The sequence below is a fragment of the Lonchura striata genome, chromosome 5 (assembly GCF_050655825.1).
Source record: "Lonchura striata isolate lonStrDom1 chromosome 5, ASM5065582v1, whole genome shotgun sequence".
Taxonomy (NCBI): domain Eukaryota; kingdom Metazoa; phylum Chordata; class Aves; order Passeriformes; family Estrildidae; genus Lonchura; species Lonchura striata.
The window spans coordinates 39,049,546-39,070,240 of NC_140707.1; the positions used below are offsets into that span (position 1 = coordinate 39,049,546).

Genomic DNA, 20,695 nt, shown 5'->3' on the forward strand with positions numbered 1-20,695 from the left:
GTCTGCAGAAGTAATGCTGAGCAAAAGATCATTTTTACATGTGTCATTGCCATCACACAGCTTCAAAATACATGCGATTAAAATTGTTCTGTCAAAATTAGAACTGCAGATCAGTATAATGACAGTTTTTTATTGAGAAGTATGAGGGGAGTTGTAAGGGAGGGACTGACAGATAGCTTTGATAACAAAGCACAGCTTATTGAGGTTTTGAAGGTGTGTGAACCAAGAACATCTTCAGAAGCAAAGGCTGGCAGCATATGCCTTAAATTCCTCATCTCACTGAAGTGTATTCTCCCTTGAACATTAGCCCATTTGTACAGTGATGCAGTAAAGTGATGCAATAACTAAGTATAGAATTGTTTCATCTAGGGCAAAAAAATTTAGAGAAACACAATTTAGCAACCTTGGCCAGGGTCATCACGTTGGAAAACTGCTGTTTGTAGATAGGACATTTTCACTGGTGTCAGACTTACTGGTAATCCTTTCAAGCTACAGCTATAGCAAAAGGTCTATGTGCAAGAACTTCAAACGAAGGCCTAACAATGTAAATTCTCAGTTCCTAGCTGTTTTATGTAGTTAATACGTTCCCTCAACTGACAGGTTAATTGGCATGTGCAATGAAAATGTACACATTTGGGAAGGTGATCACCTACTTAAAGATTTACTTCAATATTTAAACTTTAATTGTATTTTTTCCATTTTCTACATGGTCTTTTTATAGCTTCAATGATAAAACAATCGATTTGCATTTATATAGCACCATTTGAAAAGGAAGCATCACAAGCACTTTAGACAAAGTAAGCAAAAACTGAACTAAGCCAAGCCACTCAGCAGAGCAGGTAAGGTCAAACAAGTCCTCAGCAGCAAGGCAAATTAATAAGTGTGTCTGCCCAGCTGCTTCTAAAAGGATCAGCAGTGTTTCAGGGTAAGACCATTAGGGCAGATTTAATCCCCCAATCAAATAAGGAAATGAAATCATTTCATCCTCAGGTGATACTTCTAGGTCTCAAGGAAGCAGACTGCAGAAGCTTCAGTGCATGCTCCAGACCTAATGATTCATCCCGATGAACAGGGCTAACTTTGCAAGCCCCTGAACACAGCGTGCTGAAGAGGGCTCTGTGTGTGCCAGGAGCAGCCAAGTCAGCGTGGGGCCCGCCAGGGCTCCGTACGTACCCAGCTGGTCAGCGATGCTGTCCTCGCTCCTCTGCCAGCTGGGCGTGGACTTGCCGCTGCCGCCCGTGTCCGACTGCGTGTTCTGCCTGTCAATGGAAGCGGGGGATCTACGGCTAATTCCAAACCTGTTCTCCCCAAAACACAAAGCAGATAAGCATTTTAGATATATATATAAACCACACACAAGGGGAAAAAAAGCAATTTAATAAGCCGGTGTCGAACAACAGGGCAAACCAACGCATAGCACAAATGCTTGAGGGATTTATAATGCTTGGCTATTTCATTTTTGTGGTAGCTCTCCAGACCCTTTTACCAGCTTTAACACATTCAATTACAATATGCGTTAATTTGTTGAGCATCCTTGGGCAAGAACAACTGGTTACAATGATACAATTGAAAAAAGACCAGATCAAAACATCAAGAAAGAAAATGATGAGTTTTTATTTACACAGATGTTTACATAAAAAGGTGACCAGACTGTTACATGGTTGTAAAAAACTCAACACAGTAAGTAAAATGTAAAAGTTTGGATAAAAACAACAAAGGGAAATGAGGTGTGTTTATTGGGAAATAATCAGATCCTTTCAACAACCCCAAAGCATCACCTCAAACTAGTCAAAGAAAGCATCAGAAAGTTTGCTAGGACAATTCCCATGGATCTCAGCCATTTCCCTGGGTTCCAACCAAGAGAGTAGTAAGGTCATATCTCTGGGCGATGCAGACATACACCAACAACATGGATTTGTTTGGGACAATATTAACACTGCCAAATATTTTAAATAAGCCTCTATAAAGTCGATTGTTGAATATGGATTTCCGAATCCTAGGGTTTTATAAATTCTGTAAATTCTTAAGTTATTTGATCATAAAATGATCTGAGTGGATTAGTGCAAACTAAATATAGGTGTAAGAAAACAGCGAGATATACACGTATTGCTGTAAAAGAAAGTATATAGAGCAAAATGAAAACTCTGTTCAATGGACTTTGTAAATCCTGTCAGAACAGGCAGATGGATTTCAGAAAGATCAATAAAGACAGAGTAAACTCAAGGAGATCAAGCTAATGAAAAGAGAGACACACCGTGCCCCTGTGCCACACTGAGCCTACATGCCTCATATGCCTAAAAGCCTGTAAGACTTGAAATCTACAGTTCTGTATTACATATAAATCACTTATAAGTCTGCAAGAATTATAGCTGGGTTCAGAAATAGCATATCAATCATTAAGAATTCATTAAGAATAATGCATTTTTGAGATTTTTATTTTAATCAGATATACCCTGAAGGAAAAAGAAAATCCTCCAACACTACATGCACAGAATAACACACAAAATAATTACAAGCTGATACATCATCTCTATATCAATGAGTTTATCTGTAATGTCTAATAAAACAAAAGAAAATAAAACAGCCCAGCTGTGCTGTCTACTCATTCTGTGAGCTACAGACTGCCCCACACAACCTCCAAAGTAAGACAGCTTCCCAGCTGTCAGAACAAGCCCAGTGTGGTTATCCCACTTGAAATTCACAGACCTGGTAACTCATATGAACCCACCACAGCAACATTATACAGCTCAGAACAACAAAATCCAAATCCCACTCCCATCCTCAAAGAGAAGCAGCTGGAACATGCTTGCAATGTGCAGCACATATTGAAATGTTAGCCTTCTGAAAATTCACCCAAACAATCATACTTCCCTTTTGTTCATTGCTCCCTGATAGATACAGCATACATTTTGATGAATTAAAAAAAAAAGTAAGGAAAACATATATATATCTGCCTTCTGAATGTAAAAAGTATACATTGAAATTATGCAAAAAGTAAGTTTTCCTTTTCTATTCACAGACTAAGTAGGATTTCACCTATCGAATACCTAAATTAAACATGGTGATTTCAATACCAATTCAAGATATTCAAGATATTCTCTCTAACATCTTATGAACTGAATGTTACAATTTCTCTCCCCTAATTTAACAACACATCCGGAATAATGCTGACCAGACCTACCTGGGATACCAAACATAGCTACAGAGCTGCCCTGAACCTGCTCCTTCAGACCAATCTCAACAGAAAATCAACATGGAACTGCACTGGCTTTTAGTAAAGGGACAGACATTAAACTTCTTCTTGAGGCAAGGAAAACATTCTTTAAGAGTCACATTTTTCATGCTTTCCATTTAGCCTTTACATGCTTACCATTTAGGTAGATGTTTAAGGGCAATCCCGAGTAAGTATGATTCATGTGTACAAGGACAATATTGGAGACAAACTGCCTTTTTTATAGGAATAGAACAGAATATTAAAATAATTGGAGTTAAGAATCTGGGGTTTTTCTAAAGAGCATCCAACGAAGAATATGCAAAGTTCACGTATTAATTGCTTCTTTCATTATTCCATTTAAACTGTGTTTCCTTGCACCGAACTAAAATTCAATATTACAATATAGCCAAGATTTCTAGGACACATCTCTTTGCTGAAAATTCAAAATGCTTGAAGAATGCTGTAGTAAACATATGTTTATAATTAACTTAAAAGATGGAAAAGGGTTGGGATGGTTGCTGGTGTGCTCTGAGAACCACTAAAACTTTCAAGTGTGTCTGAAAATCCTTTCTTACTCAAGCAGTTTTGGTTGTGATGGTCTAAGGACATATGGCAGCAATACCTTTTTTGTAGCGCAAATGACGTAGCTGGAAAAGAGCAAACAAAAATGGGAGCACAATCTACTCATGAGAATTCAAGGTAACACAGAAATGCTGCTGGCATGATTTGAGTGAGCCAGAAAGTCTACAGAGGATAAAGAGGTTAAGTGCCTTTTTCCAGCTGTAGAGCCCTGGATACACCTATAGCTAGTGTTTCCTCACAGCAAAGTTCTACAGGCTTAAAGGCAAATCTCCTGAAGTCAAGCCAGAACAGGCCTCACAGTGTCATGAATCAAAGCCTTCATGAATGTGAGCAGCAGAGAAGAGACTGACTCTTCATAAAATCACAAACTGAGCTGCAGGAAGGACAGGGGAGGACAAATCTTCAGTGCTATGGAGCAAGAAGCAGTACTCTTTCAAACACATGCTCAGAAAAGTGTTCTCTGGACTGGCACAGGGCATCCAAAGGCAAAAGACACTGTCCTTGTACTAAGCAGTTCTGGATAATGACATTTAATCCTACTAATAATCTATTTTTTAAAATAAAGATATTTCTGCTTTATAGAAGACCCAAAGCAAAATGAATTACACACAATGACCTGCAAAGTACTCAAGAATACTTCAGAGGGAACATTTGCAGGGTGAACTATCAGCAGTTTTGCCCCTTTATCTTCTCTATAGGAAGTAATTTGGAATGTAGTTGACAGCTGCTCTGCTGCCAATTATTTTTTTCCTCTACTTGGAGATCTTTGATTTATTGGTTCTCTCGGTGCTCTCTGAAAATGATACAGATTTAATTTCTTCCTCTGCAAGTTGCCCCTTACATTGACACTTCAGAGAGTTTGAAAATTTCTGAAAAGTTAGAAGCCTTAAGACAGAATGACTGTGAATATGTGAAAAAGAAGCTAGCTGTGGATTAATTAGCACTTTTGTGCCTACATATCTTAGCTGCACTCAATACTACTTTGCTTCAACTATTAACTGACTGCAATGTCCCAAACTTATTACTTCTTTTCCTTTAGAATCTAAACCTGTGAAAGGAAGCAATTTGCCACATGAAACAAGCACCTTTAATGAAAATATTCAAATATATAAAAGTCCTTCTGTGTAGTAACCTGAGCAGCTGTAGACAAGGATCAGAGAGAGTGGTTAGGCTGCCAGGTAGAATTGGAAGCAAGGATTTTTAAAACTGGCTTTTCAAGAAGCATGACAGTGTTATTTGAAAACAGCCATGGTTTCATGTATGTAAACAACAGCTGACAGGAGCCTATATAAGCACTCCTTGAGCACACATTACAACAAATGGAACAGAGAACAAAAAATCTGCTGAAACAGAATATGTAAAAAGTCTGGTGCCTACCCTTCTGGCATAGATTTTTGTCTGTACGTGCCTCCAGTAGAGCCAGTGTCACTCGAGGAGGATAAGTTGCTTGGAGAGTTACGGCACTGCTGCGACCTTGCTAAGGCGATGGAAGAGACGGTGACGTAGACATCGGAGCCAGGGGACAGCCTGTTCAGAGCAAGGGAAGCCTCACATCAGCAGGATCACACTGCAAGGCAGCTCAACACCCTGCAGACTGCCACAGCTGCAAGCAGTGGCATCATGGAGACAGCAGACATCCTATCAGTTGAAGGAGCACACATTTCCCCCTTAGTAATCTACCGGAAACCATGAAAATCAACTGTAAAACCCTGGATGCATGGGAAGAAATAAAGGCCAATGTATGAAGAAAATTTTGGCACACACTAGGAAAACATCCTGGTTTCTAAAGTCTGTTACAGATTGATTGTAAAGAATAACAAATCATGACATTCCTCATCAAAATACTTAATAGAAGAAAATATTCCTAATTCTCATAGCAAACTCTTGCCTAGAACTTAAACTGTAGTGAGCTGCCTATGCAAACTCTTCCAAGAGTATCAAGCTTACCTCTATGCCACCAAACTTGTCCACATTAAAACACAAGGACTTAAAAAATGCAATGCAATCTATACATACCACTTTAAAACTCAACATTCTAATACAAAACTATCTCAATAGATCAAGAACTCTGTTTGAAAACACAGACCTGAGTCACATAAAGCCTTCACCTGTCAGAATAACCATACAGCAAATAAACAGTCTTGAACTGTAACACATGCAGCTGGGCAGAATGGCTGGAAGCAGCAGGCTTGTACTGCCCAACTAATATCCTGTTCTGTAGTCAAAGGCTTTTTTAGATAACTGCTAGCTTTGTGCATTTTGTTTCCCAGAGCCCAGCAGAACTCACTGCTGTTAGCTGGCTCTTTGTTCTACTCAGACGTGACTGAAGCTATTCAAAACTTTGACAGTGATTTAAGTGAAGTTTGAATTATGCCATTCACAAACATCAAAATCCTACTGTGAACAAAAGCCTTTATTCATTTTATCTAGAAAAACAGTAATTTGAACAAGCTAAATAATTTAATATTTGAAAAATAGATAATGACTTCAGTGAAACATATAGATAAATTGCTTCAGCACCCAGCTCAGGTCTTGGGCATCAGAAGATCTTAGCCTGGCCATTTAAATCTGTATCTCAAAGGAGTGGCAGATTTTAAATTAGCTCTCACCACAATACTGCAAAACCTTGAAGTTTAAAAAAAATATTTTGGAAATTAAAAAGCAATAATTGAACAGATTAACGGTCCTTATGTATACACATATATCTAAACAGTGTGCGTATATATATTTATATTTACATCAAAGGTGCATTGTCCTCCTAAGTACTTTGCAAGAAAGCAGTTAACTAACAAAACCTTAAAATGGAAAGAGCAGTATGATTGGATCAAACATCTGGCACCATCACCATAAAGTGCATATAACTAATAGTAACTATTTCTGAGACAAAAAGGAATTATCTAAACCCTGATACTACACCATATCCAGTAATGCCTTTCTTGTCTACTAAACACATTTTAACTTTTCCCACATTTATCAAGCAACTATTTTGAAATATTTGCTTGCAAATCACATGGTTGAAGACTTGAAAACTTGGGGACCCATAAGCCAAGCAGTTTATTTTCCCAGAAGCATTCCTCTAAAAAGAAGAACAAATAGTTTGGCCACACAAAAATGCACATTCATTAGCACTCACTAACCTATAAAGGCATACACATTTAAACTCAGTTATGCTTGCAGAGCAATACAGAGTTTTAAATTATGACCTTTTTTCCCAATACTAAATTGGAATTGATGGCAAGGAAACCAATTACTTCTCAAATAGTTTCTTTGAAATTTTTTCTGTTCAAAAATGCTTACATTTTCATTTCATATTCGGCTATGCCTTTTCTTTTCTTCCTCTACGTCACCAAAAAGTGACAGCACTGTTCAGAAGGAACATCAAGACTTCCGAACTATGTCATAGAGCTCTAACTCATGTACAAAGCAGAAAGATCTTGAGGGCAAACAAAATTGTATTATAAATGTAGTCTGAACAATAGAGATGAACAACTAGTCAGGTAGGATATTCTTTTATTTAAAGCAGAAGTATATTTTTGTTAGTACAGTTCACAATTACACTAAAACCCACTAATACTATAATACATTTCATTTTCTGAACATATAAAAGAATTTAAGAGCAAATTAGTTCAAATTGACTTTTTGAACTGCTTTGAAATCTTTTGATGAAAGGCACTTCCCAAAACAAAAGGTGTATTGTGTTGCGTTAGCAGTATGCCCCTATAGCTAAAATAATCTGAGTCTGTCTTTTGTTTATAATTAAAAACCATACTAAAGCAAGCTCTTATCTATTTCAAAAGAGAGTTTTAAAAGAAATACCAAAATGGTTAAGTGCAAGAGTCCCACAATTGAATTTAAAAATAGGCCAAGCGTCCATTACATTAAACAGATACAATTACACTTAAGTCAATTGAACTGGGATTATCCCATGCATGATTTAGTTCTAACAGATCTAGTTCATCCTGAAAGAACTGGTTGAGTCTTGCCAAGTATGGGAAGAACATCATCTTTTGTGAAGGCAGTGAGTGGAATGGACATACATTTATTTTGTTTAATATGACAACACAGACATTGAAAGCATCCATCTTGCTCTTAATAAATTAATTTCCATGTCATTAGCTGTAATTTTCCCCACTTATTCAGTGTGCATAGGTATGTAGTACACACATCAGAATAAAAATGTCAGTCTAGATCACTGTGCCTATGGCAGTCTAATTACAAGACCATACACAGGTACCTTTTCCTGTAAAACTATACAGGCACAGGTCCTATACTGTGCTACAACTTCTCCTGCAAGAGCTGCAGAGCTCAGAAGCAAAAGAGTGTCAGGCTGGCAGAAGAGGGAAAATGGCCTTACAGTCAGTGCTGACTTGGCAAACTGAATTCTCACTTTGCGCTTGCTGGAGCACTCCAACGTGACCACTACTGTATTTGTTAATGACAATTTTTCATTTGTTGTTGTTAATTTTAATTTTTCAAAGGCCTTGTTTGATTCCAAGGCCCACTATATCTCTGAGCTAAAATCTTCCTAAAGCAGCTGATGTCAACTGAGGCTATAATTTGAATATATAAAATATTAACAACGCTGGGCACACTTCCAAATATGAGATGGTCAAAATAAGCAGAACAAATAATTAGAAATAATTTATCTCTCTAGCTTTGTTCTTAATCTGAAGAGGGCCAAAGACATTTCTTCTCACACAAGAATTTTTAAAAGTAAGTTTAATTAATACCCATGAAGCATTCAGAAACTATAGTAATGGCGCCACTGTAAAGCTTAGAGGGGAATTAGTAATGGCATCTTTACAACAGGATTTGAATGCCATCCAGTAAATAAAAGACAGAGTAATGAAGAGGAAAAAAAATTAAATAGCTGTTCTTTAATGAGCTGCATCCACTATGTGAATTGAATGGGCAGATGTCCTCTGTTACAAGAAATTCTTGTAATTTAATCAAAAGAAGCATCTGAATATACAGTTACACAAAAGTTCTGAAGAAAACAGCAAGCAAATCTTAATTCTGGCATGCTTACCTTCCATGCGTTTGAGTTTTACAATCCTAATAATGCTGCAAGCCACAACAATTCCCTGCAAACACTGTCTCAAATGCTCTCGTGTTTAAAGGAAACTAATCCATTCCATTCAAAAAGGAAAAAAAACCAGCAATTTTGAGGAAGGGGATAGTGAACGAAACAGAAAAGGTAATTATGCTGTCATGTTGTACCTTCTCAAGTTTTTGGGTTTTTTTCAAGTTGATCATGGCCTTTCAGAAAACACATTGTAACAGAGGCAGGCAGCGAGCCACCAGATGTACAGAAGAGTTCGTGCATGAAGACACACTGAAAAGCTCAGTGGCTCCAGGGATTATAGAGAAATTTATCCTCTCTGCTTCACTTCATCCAAACATGAATTACACCGGACCAAGCAAGCAGTGATTATTCACTATCCCTCACAACAAAAGAACAAGTAGGAGGTCTAGAACTACCAAGAGACCCATCAGCAGGAACCTGGATGTAGAGATAGCAGCCACAGCAGTACAGGTGCACCCCCCCTCCAGGCAATCTTACACAGCACACAGCCAGGGGACTGTCAGACCTAGTAAATAAAGTCTTCCTTTACACTTGAAAGCATTTCTTATGCTTTTCCCTGGTCCCCATTGATGGCCCTTGTGAAACAGGAATGACCGAATCTTGAGATGACACAGCACAGCTCTTTGTCCGATGTTTTTACACTGCAAGAGTTTGGCTGCACAGGCATGCGTACCAACAAACCTCTGGTTTTTCACTGCTACATCCAGCTCTAGGTCCCGGAGCTGGTAGGAAGTGCGTGGTATATAATCTCATGTTAGTACATGTTTTAATTTGAAGAATGTTATGAGAACATTTAAATAACAAATCTTCAAACCTCTTGAGGTAGGCAGTGCAAGTCAGCACTACAATGCTGACTTGACAGGAAGCAAGATGAACACAGACGTGTTTGTTTGTAGTTCGAAAAACATCACTGATCCAAGATACACTGCAGCAGATTAGGATTTTTAGGTAATACGGGAACAGTTGAAAATGGAAGCTGCCTGCAGGAATTAACCTATAAACTACAACTGGCATAATTACTATCACTGACTACATGGAAATCATTCAAATAATTAGGGCAAGACTCCAAAGTGTTTCAAAGTCCTCAATATGACACAAAACCAATCAATGATATTGTTCTAAAACTTCTATACTGTGGAATTTTACTGCCAGTGTGGACCGTAGTCATGCCGTAATTCAGCTTTCCATTTGGTTTAAAATATTGACTGTGCTCAGAAATTTTCTAGTTAAGAGCTTTGAGCTTTCATTCAGCAGTAATCAACTGCAGACTGAAGTGCTCAAGTCCAGACTTGGGTCTTCAACATGCTTTCATCACTGATTTCCACACTTTTTCAAATGTCTGTCAAATCAAGTTCTAGTCAAAACTGGTTACAGCTTAATTGACAAATTAATTAAAAACAGATAATTATCTACCATTATCTCCTCTCCTTTCCTTGCACAGTGCTTCTCAATAGAGTGTGGAAGCCAAGTATACAAAAAACCCGAAAATTGTGACAAGGGGGGAAATAAATAATAAAAAAAAATAAAGTCCTATAATTACATGTTCTCCAAAAACATTAGCTCTGGTTTATTTCACACATATGTGGTTTATTGTTTTTTCCTTAGCATATCCTTCTGATATTAATTCTGGGTAATAGGCTATATAGTGTCCCACATGGTAATTAATATTGCGAAATAAGCTATAACTTGGGATTTATTGAATTTGTACAATTAGATTTTTTTAGTCTTAATGTTGCAGTAAGAATAGAGATTTACTTTAAGATTTATAAAGTTCTGGGTTATTTTTCCTGTCTACAAATACCCACCCATATCAATAATAACTACATTCAAAGATCCAGGTACTGTGAGGATCAGGGAAAATAAGTTATTAAGCTGGATATAAGAAGATAATCCAAAGAAGGCAAATTTAAGTACTATGCTGGACTGTCTGCCTTCTCAGAATGAGGGACTGTCAGGCGATGTACTCTCCCACCTACAATAGCAGTCTCTATGGGGAGATGATGTTTGGATGAATATGAAGTGAAATCCTCCTGTTCTCAAGACTGCTAATGCAGATTTTATTTATTTCCTGCATACTTAAATGGACTACAGGGAGCAAAGCATAGCAGAGCACCATCACTGCTGCCTACACCAGAAACATGCATGCATTTCAGCACCTCCTCCTCAGCGTTCTTTAGGATAAATATGAAAACTAATGGTGAAAAATTAAATGAGACAGTAGTTAAGAGGGCTATGAAAAATGCACCTTTGTTGATTTTAAGACTTTAAACAATAAGAAGTATCTGAGCTTTCTGAAAAGCAAAGCTTTCTTTTACATGTAGAGAAAAGACAAATGAGTCTTGCAGTGAGCTTATTGTTGAGGTTTTCCCCCTCCTGTATTTCTTTAAAATGAAAAAAATGTATTTCTTCATTTTAACTGGAAAGACATTAACCTTATGCAAGTGATGATATATTTAAACTTGATCTACCCAAGACTAACATGTTTAGCAGACCATAAAGATGACAGAAGACATTTTTCAAGCATCCAGAAAAATTCCCAGTGAAATTTAAAAGCTACTTTGATAATATACTTTCAAGGATGAAAAATCCAATAGAATCCTTTTTGAATAATAATAAAAAGAATACTTAAAAGAATGCCTAGAGGAAAAAAAAAAAAAAAACAAAACACAACAAAAAAACCACCAGCTACATGTCCTGAAAATGAAGGAAATGAAAAGTCAAAGTTTCACTTTTTGAAAACAAATACTGACTGAGACAATGTAACTTTCAATTTGCAAACATTTATCAGGCCATAACCCCCATCTAGAAGCCTCCAGAGACTGGATGAGTCTTGAATGCCTCAGGTATGTGATGTTGCCTGCATACAATTTCATGCACAAGGAACACACAGCTGTTAATACCCCTTCTCTCAGGGCAGCCAAAGGCTCTCTCTTCAACGTGAGCCAACTCTAGACTGCAGCCAAGCGCTCTGGTTAATACATGACGAGATGGAAGCGTCTGGAAAAACCAGCAACTCAACAGAATCCAATAGTCTGTCACTGCCTAAAGCTTTGCCCAGGTATTACTATGCCTTCTGGAACTACATAAAGAGGCCGTTCAACATTGGAGAGAGTAAAAAATGCTACCAGCCCAGCTGCTGTTCCTCCCAGTTCAGCATCTGCCTGTCTTTTGCTCTAACAAACAGATATACCCTCTAGCCAAGCAATTTTTATGTCGGTCAAATACATAATTTGAGAATCAAGTCCAGCATTTCAGTGGCTTCTGAAACATTTTTATCAGACAATCTAGTCAGGTTGTCTGTGAAATTATTAGTGCCTTCAGTGTTGCAGACTTTTTTTCCAATTCCCACAGATGGGAGATCTTCAAGTATATATTTAAGAAAAAGAAAGTAAGAATATTAAGTCCTTAGCAACCACTGCAATTTCCTAACAAGTTATTCAACACAGAAGTTTCAATTTCACTTTGGTAATTTCTTGGTCTTGGCTGTACCATCTTTGAACATGTTTTTCCATCCCCAGTTCTTCAAGAAGTGAAAAAGATTTGAAGTTGTTTCATTAGAACTCTCTTACATTTTCTACAATATGCATCTTATTACCACTGTTTTATATTTTTTACCCACAAAGATAATCAGAATCTATCTAAAGCTTTTTTTCCCTAGGAATTGTCCAAAATAAGAAATACAAGCTATCAACTTGCTTCCTTCCACAGATCTCACTGTGAATGCAGAGAGATTTATATAGATAATCAAACCAATGACAGTTCATTTGAATGCTATAAAACACATATTTTTCCATGAAAGAATAAAAATACTGTTACATGATGGACCTGACACCTTTATCCTAACGATTGCTTTCTTATTTAAAGAACTCAAAACAACAAAAAGCACCAAACCACCCTGGAGAATTACTCCTCTAGCCTAAAATGTCTGAAAACTCCCCAATCAAATAAATTTACTTTCTAGTCAGAATTCTCTTCCTAAAAACCCTGTCATATACTATTTTTGCTTTCGGTGCTTTAGGCAATTCCACCAAGCCTATGAACAAAATAAATTTTTGATTTACTTTTCCAAAATATAAGTTCATGAACACTTAGCTCTAAAACTCTTGACTGTAACTCATTTAAAACTTAAATAACAACACAGCAGTTTCAGAATACCATCCAACACAGGGAAACATCCCAGCACACTTAATTCAGTGGTTAATTATGCCAGGAAAGGTATTTTCTTTTGATTATTGTTTCACTAATAGTCATGCTGTCTTTTGACTACTTAAAACCAAGGTTAAAGGAAGATACTTCAGATACTTAGATAAAACTCCTGTGAATTTTTCCAGGCAAGGCTCAGAGCAGCAATGAAAAACCATTTGTGAAGACGACACGCACCTCCGGCTCTCCAACGGGCGCCCATCACTAGAGATGCTTCGGGGAATGTTGGCTCGCTCTGGGGGTGGCATTTTTCCTTCTCCTTTTCCAGAGCTAATCCTAGATGGTACTGGGCTTTGCATTTGAGATGGCACCTGAGCCACATGAGGTCCCTGCCCTTTGCCTGCATTTCGCTGCCATTTGTTATTATTTCTGAAGGGAAATTTGAATTCATATGACATTCCTTCATTCACTTTGTACTCCATCACTGGCATGCGGTAGTTTTCTGAAGAACTCCTGGAAATGAAGAAATGAAGAAATGCAGCTATAAAACATAAAAACATGTGTCCTGTTCACAAGAAGAGAAATCTAAAGAAAGAAGCTGAATCAATTCTATGAAAGTATGAGTTTTTTCTTTTAAAAAAAATGTTTATTTAACAGATTTTTGAAGGCTCACACAAGGAAAAGGACTAGTGATGGTGAGAGTCTGTCTTGTCATCCTGGTGAGTGATGCACAACAGACTACCATGGACTCTGCCTTGTTGGCCTTTCCCCTGATTCTCACACACTAACTCTGTTGGCACCATCACTGAGCCCTAACCCAATGCCTGTCCTTGTCTATCCCTCCAGAAGACTTTACAGCCATGCATTCCAGTTGGTCAAGTTGATACTCTCCATCTGATACTGGGCTAAAAAAGCTAAAAAGGTATGTTAGAAAGGTATCTCCCCTTCTTAAAAAAGCCATGGGATTTAGAACTTACCTGCATCCAGACAAATAAGACCTGACATGTTTGTTCTTTTTGAGACACATCTTTCTGATGCACAGACATTAAAAGACAAGAGTCATGTGAAATAAGGCACCATACACAACTTTCAAACACCTTTGCCTTTGGAGTACCTCAGTTGTTAAATATGCACATTATGGACAGATTTGCTAGAAACTCTAGATGCCAAACCCCAAAGAGGCCCATTGCTTCGTAAGGAACAGCACAGCATGAAAATCTGTCTATAACAGGACATAAGCCAATGTAGCCCACATAAGAAGCAGGGCAAACTTCTGCATATATTTCAAATGAGGCACTTGGAAAAACGATGTGATCATCTGCTTCAGTAAGGATAATTTTAACATTTCTCTTGACAAATGTATATGTATCTGAGTAAACACTAAATGAGTATGTTTTATCATGATTACTTGATCTGCATACATCACTCTCTAATGCAAAGAAAAATAAAAAAACAGTGCAAAACTTTGAACCCACAGCTCTTCCTCTAAGTAACTACACCATTAGGGGTGAGAAATATCTTCCCTGAAAAAAACACAGAAAACAAGACAGAACTTGTTATCTGGCCATGCTGACATAAGCAAATTGTGTGGTCTAATAGGAACAGACAAAGTGAAACTGTGCAAAGGTCTTGCAGCCTACAGTATACTCATTTTGTAGTTTTACGCTGGTCTACCCTCTAGTCTTAATGTCTAAATTAAATTATCAGTTGGAAGGCATGAGGCATGCTTCTCAAGCACATGGAGATCAGCTGAAAGTCTCCCAAGGCCACTCAGATGTGATCCACTGCATGGTATACAAGGATGAACAGGAGATAAAGCCACTCACAACTGAACTAGAATATTGATAATTGATGTCCTTTGTTTTTTCCTTTCTCTTCATGTTTTATTCTCTGCTATTCTTTCCCTAGTGCATATGTACTTTGGGTTTCTCTTTTGCCCCGTGCAATGTACTTACAGTTTAGCAAGCAGGAATGCACCATTTCCTCTTAAGGCTGTGTCCTTGGTTTCAAAGCCAGCAATCAGCCCCACTAAATGAGTTCAGTGGCAATGTTTTAATAACCATGGTTTAGTAGAGACTTAACAACAAGGCTTGCCTCTGCACAGGGCATGAGAATGTGAATTGGGGTATTTGGATGTATTTTTTCATCTCCTACTGACCTTGTACATGTGCCTGTTGCCAAGTCAGCTTATCTAACTGCACTCCTGATCTTCCTCCAATTTCATGCCAACCAATTTATTAGGATAGGGAATGCTTCCCATATAAATGTAGTATTCCAAGCAGAACACATCTTCATTTTAGTTATGGTCTGCAGAATTTACTGTAGTAGAAATACTCAGTGACCTCCAGAGGATATATCAAAAGGACTCCAGTTGCAGAAAACTGATTGCCAAAAGGAAAATGCTTTGTGCAAATACTTAACTGAAGTCTCTAGTAATATACGTAGGATAGCTACAAATTTAAGACAGTTCTTGAACTTTTGTGATTTTGGACAGAGTAAATGGGGGGATCAAGAGTTGCTTTATGGAATTTTATAACAGCAATAACCCACCATGAACATTTGCTCACTAGACAGCAACAAAAAAATCCTTTGAGTATTTCAAAAAGTGCAGTCATTTCTCTTACTGCTATGGGTTTGGGTATACTAAAAGTAAGCCTGGTTTTGGCTGTACTTAATTTTAGTTCAGAAATAATAGGATCTGTGCTTTCCACACTGATTTTTCTGCTCTAATCCTTTTATGATGATTGCAGCTGAACTTCCCATTTACTCGGGCTGCTAAATACTGCACAAAAGCTTTCCAAGTATCTCATGAGTGACCTTATGCCACTCATCATTTTAATCCCTGACATGTATTCAGTTTTCCACTGACAGCTAAAGGACAAAAAACTACTTTTCTCTCTGCTCCTCTTTTGCTAGCATTTACAAAGAAGTTCATGTTTCATACAGTAAAAACAAACACAGAATTTTTCTTTTACACAAATAACAGGTCTTTTCTCAGAGACACAAATTCATATCAATATAATAAATATGTGTTAAAGTTCAGCTCCAGTCTTAAGCATACAAAGTTTTAGCAATTACACCTACAAAGGTATAGACCGATTAAAAAACAGCAGTGCAAAATTGCCCTCTTAGTCTCTCACTCCAAGGAATCCTCTGAACTTTGGTAACTACGCTTGCTTCTTGGTAAACCTATCCTAAGCCTTCAGCTAGCCTGCAGGCAAATTTATTTATTAAACATCATTCCATTTTAATCACATAGCAGCATTTCTAGGATACAAATACAGGATGTCAGAAACATGCAATTGGGACTTAGTGATGTGGCTGAAGGCTACAGACAACACTGAGAATTCATAAAAATTATAAAAGCTTTAGTGTGAATTCAGGAAAAGCGGTTAAGAAAAAATGCACACATTATTGCTTATTTCTGATGAAGCAACAGCTTTAAACTATAAAAACAGCAATATGACATGAGCTTCAGGCTTAATATAGACAGGAAGTGAGAGAGATGCAACAAGATCTATGGAGTTAAGAAGAATAACCATTTGCAGCAATTTCTCTGGTCAGGTCCATACCTTTGAAAAATCCCCATCATTTACAGCCTTACTTATGGTGAAAATAGAAGCATGTAAATCTATTTCTAGCTTTCAAGAATTATATTCACAGGCATTACAAACTATCAGCAAATGGAAAAGCAGGCAGGAACATGCACAATCAATTTTGATGCATGCTAACTACACAATTACGACTAAAATGTTGTTTGATTTCCATGTTCAGTTCCATGGTTCCATGAACTTCTTCACATGTTATTACATTTTCATATCCAATTAATATTTAGGCAGCATGGAGACAGAATATGGGCAGTTTTTCCTGCTCTCTTCTTCCAACCTTAAAATATTGGATGCTGTATTATAGTTACACTGCATTTTTTTTGGAGGCTAGCACTCTGTGGCGGCTCTTCCCACAAAGCAAGATACAATTTCAGAGCAAGCACAGTGACTGTAAAATACCTGCGTGGTGTGCAGTCCTCATAGGGAGGGACAATGACGACCTTCACGGTAACTGATGTCCTGAGCAGGTCAATCATTTGCTCGTGGCTCAGGGTGGCCACAGCCACCTTGCAGATCTCCACCAGGCGGCTGCCCTGGCGCAGCCCCGCCTGCCACGCGTAGCCGTAGGGCTCCACGTCTGCCACAATGCCCTCGTAGTTCACGTGGAAGCCCAGCTGGCCCAGGCCATTCCTGCGCAGAGTCATCTCCACGGTTTCACAACCCTTGGTCACAAGCTGAAATGAATTGAAATGTTGACAGAATTTAATGCATTGGGACATCTCTGGGGCTAACAGAGGTTTAGGGGCTCAGGTTTTGAACAACTGACTCGCAAGGATGATGGTGGGACACCATCAAGGGATATATGTTGCAATCCTAGGTACATAATCAGCTGAAATGAGTCTTGTTGCTCAAACTAAGTAGAATCTGGTTACTCAAGTTCTGCCTTGGAATTTTTACTGCAACCACAGGAATTTTAGAAGATACATGGTAGCACATAACAGAAAAACACATGGAGTTACACAAGCATCTCTGTCTTTTACACTTTAGTAACCAAAAAACATTCTCAATTTCTGGCTCTTTGCATTTCAGGAAATGGCAAAATAACTTCTCAGTCAGAGCATGCAGCTAGTAAGAACAGTAAACTGGGGATTATGCCAGCTCTTCCATGTACCATGGGCATCAATGTCATCAAGAGTAACTTAACAGGACCTAGATTTCCTTTTTTCCTGATTGTTATACAACCGTTATACAACTACAGTTGTGAAATTACAGAAAAGAGTGAAATGTAGCATGTTCTTTCATAACTTAATTGGATATAAAATGAGCATGGACAGATGTTTTATAGGGAGATATCATGATTCACTGCATTTTTAGTTTATCACATGCATTCAGAGTGTTTCTGAAGGTTGCAGTGGGGATTGGGACTGCACCCTGCTGGCAACATAATAAGTTAGTCTCAAAGATATTGCAGATTCATTTGAAACAAGATACAGCAAGTCTGTAAAACAGAGAAAGGGAAGGAAAACAAAGAAAAGAAATAATGTGATACTTCTGTCCTTGTTGTGTGGGAGCAACTTATGCATCTGAAGAACCCGGTCTTTTTAATACATTAATACATTTTTCACACACACAGAGAGCCAGCTGAGACTAGCTGATATCTGATTACAGTGAAAGCAATATTTAGTTTTGAGAAACAGAAGCAGAGCCCTTATAAATTTCACAATAAGCAATTTAACAGTTTTAGGAATCCCAGGCATTAAGCTGAAGCTTTACTTTGCCAAGGGGTGAGAGGAGAAAGCAAAGAAGGGGAACCAAACAAGAGAACACATTCTAACCTCCAGCCTTTTGACGATCTCTTTGATGTCATCCATGTTGCTGATGAAGCTCTCCAAAGAAACACATTCACCTCTCTCATAGAATATTTTGATATTTGTGTCTGTTGAAGTCCACCCTATCACATCTCGACAGGAGCAATTGAATACCACGCTTTTAGTGTCCTGTTCAATGAGGACTACAAACTCATTAGAGATGCCTAGGAGACAGTCTATTTCCATACCCTTGCTGTAGTCTTTTGCATGGACACTCCAGACAATAGCACCAGAACTATAGATTTCTGCTCCTGGATAAGGTTTAGACTTTTCCTTCTTCTTTGAAGCAAGCGAGATGAAGGGGAACTTGCCAGAAGGGTCAATGGGTGTGTTGGTGACATTCTTCTCTGCCAAGTCTTTCAAGTATTCTTGCCGAGTCCTGGTGGCCATCGCACGGAACTTTTCTGATTTATGAGCAGCATTCTCTGCATTAATGACTTTGGCCAGTAAGAAGTCCCTGAACACATTTGATTTAGGAAACGTCACACCTTTTGGAATAGGTGGGCCAAAGGATGGTACATCTCTAGATCTTGTCACAGCAACACTAAATGAAATAAAAGAATAAGAAACAGTGTTTCACTCTAGGCAAATTCAGCAGTTTTTGCTTACAGACAATACATTCCCTCAATTTTTCTATTATTCTCTCAGCAGTACACCTAAATTTACATATTAGTGTTGCCCAGTGTGGAGGTTATGCCCCCTATACTGTATAAACAGAAAGCCACTTTTTTTACATATAGACGTTTTTGAGTCATTCCCAGTCCCATGGCTTAAAAAGAGCATCAAGTACAAAATTTGAGGGGTTTTTTTATAAGTAATCATTCATGTATGGCAGTTGTGAATTTTGTCTGGGTTTGGTATAAAAAGAAAATTTCTAACTCACACTAGGAGAAAGGCTAGCTCAGAATGTAGCTACTCAATGCTGAAAAGCTCATCTGAAAGCAGTGCCAATTGTGTGATCAACACTAGAAATGTAGATTAAATGAACACATTAAAAAGATAAAGGCAATGAAGTCATCCTACAAGGCCAGTTCCACTGCAAAAATCATCTGGTGACTGTGATGCATATATACATCACATAAATGTTTTACATTTCTGGACTGAAAACCTCACTAGCTGATATTGCATGCCAGTGATAGAAGACAACTCTGAAAATACCAGAAATAAGAAACTTCTGAGAAGTTCAGAGATACACTGTAGAAACAAATCTGTTCTATTTCAACTCTTCCTTTTAGTTCCTGCACCAAGTGATGGACTGACAATAGGATTGCCTTTAGCAACACGGACCAGCTTAGTGATTCTCAGTTGTCAATTCTCTTGTGATATAAATCACATGAGAGTTGTTTGACATTCCAATCCAGTATCATTCACTTGGCTAACTATCCTAAGAGACTGAAACTCTACTTAGATGGTTTTGTGACAAGAAACGTTCCAATGGTCCAAACTAGGATTTACCACATATCTGTAACTAGATCTAAAAAATCATTAACTAACTTTGGCCAAGATACCATGGTAATGGAAATAAAGAAGAATAGGATAAAACTTGACCACATTAGGAAAGTATGTGGTGTTTTACTTGGAACACAGGCTGGTATTGTTTCCACATTTTGATTTTATCTGAATTCTTAAAGATAATCAGAGAAATTCCCTCCAAAAAATCAGTAACTAAGATTTCAGAGTATATATTTTGAGGGAGCATATAGGAACACCAAAAATAAAAATTAAGTCACCCAATCTACAACCGTATCTTCTGGTTTTGAGTGGTAGGGTGTTTTGTTTGTTTTGCTTTGCTGTTCTGAATTGCTTGGGGTGTTTTTTTCCTTTGTTTGTTTGTTTTTTCAATTACTATATTTTCTGGCAACTGATATTGAAAATGTCATTACTGTCATATGTCCTCCCAATGTATACTAGTATATCTCCAAGTATGCAACAGGGGGTGCTCATGAAGCAACTGACTTATCTCTAGTGGTCCTGAAGGATCTGTTAGTAAGAAATGGAAGCCCAAGTGTTAAACACAATTACTGGATGCAGTGAAAACCTACCAGAAACTACCAGTAAGATTTTGTTTGGTTCAGTTTTCAGTGTCATGAATCACAGGGATAAGAATTCAATCTTTAACACATGCTAGAGAAGTTTTAAAAAGTGAGCAATGCTCAGAGATGCCAGACTTTTGAAATATTGTTTATCTTAGCTGGGAGAGAGAATCACTGGCCAAGACAGTGCTTGACTTTATTCCTTTTATGTAGTTTTTAAA

General features: G+C 37.8%; 1 protein-coding gene across 3 annotated transcripts in view; it reads right to left on the reverse strand.

Moving 5' to 3' along the window:
• SIPA1L1 (signal induced proliferation associated 1 like 1) overlaps nucleotides 1-20,695 on the reverse strand; it is a 198,778-nt gene that overhangs the window by 22,333 nt on the left and 155,750 nt on the right. For all 3 annotated transcript variants that reach the window (XM_085581888.1, XM_021543124.4, XM_085581887.1), the window contains exons 9-13: nucleotides 18,409-18,985; nucleotides 17,033-17,307; nucleotides 13,263-13,538; nucleotides 5,174-5,323; nucleotides 1,174-1,298 (exon numbers count right to left, since the gene is read on the reverse strand). In XM_085581888.1, coding sequence (XP_085438014.1) covers nucleotides 1,174-1,298; nucleotides 5,174-5,323; nucleotides 13,263-13,538; nucleotides 17,033-17,307; nucleotides 18,409-18,985 — 1,403 coding nt within the window. The remainder of the gene's footprint in view (nucleotides 1-1,173; nucleotides 1,299-5,173; nucleotides 5,324-13,262; nucleotides 13,539-17,032; nucleotides 17,308-18,408; nucleotides 18,986-20,695) is intronic.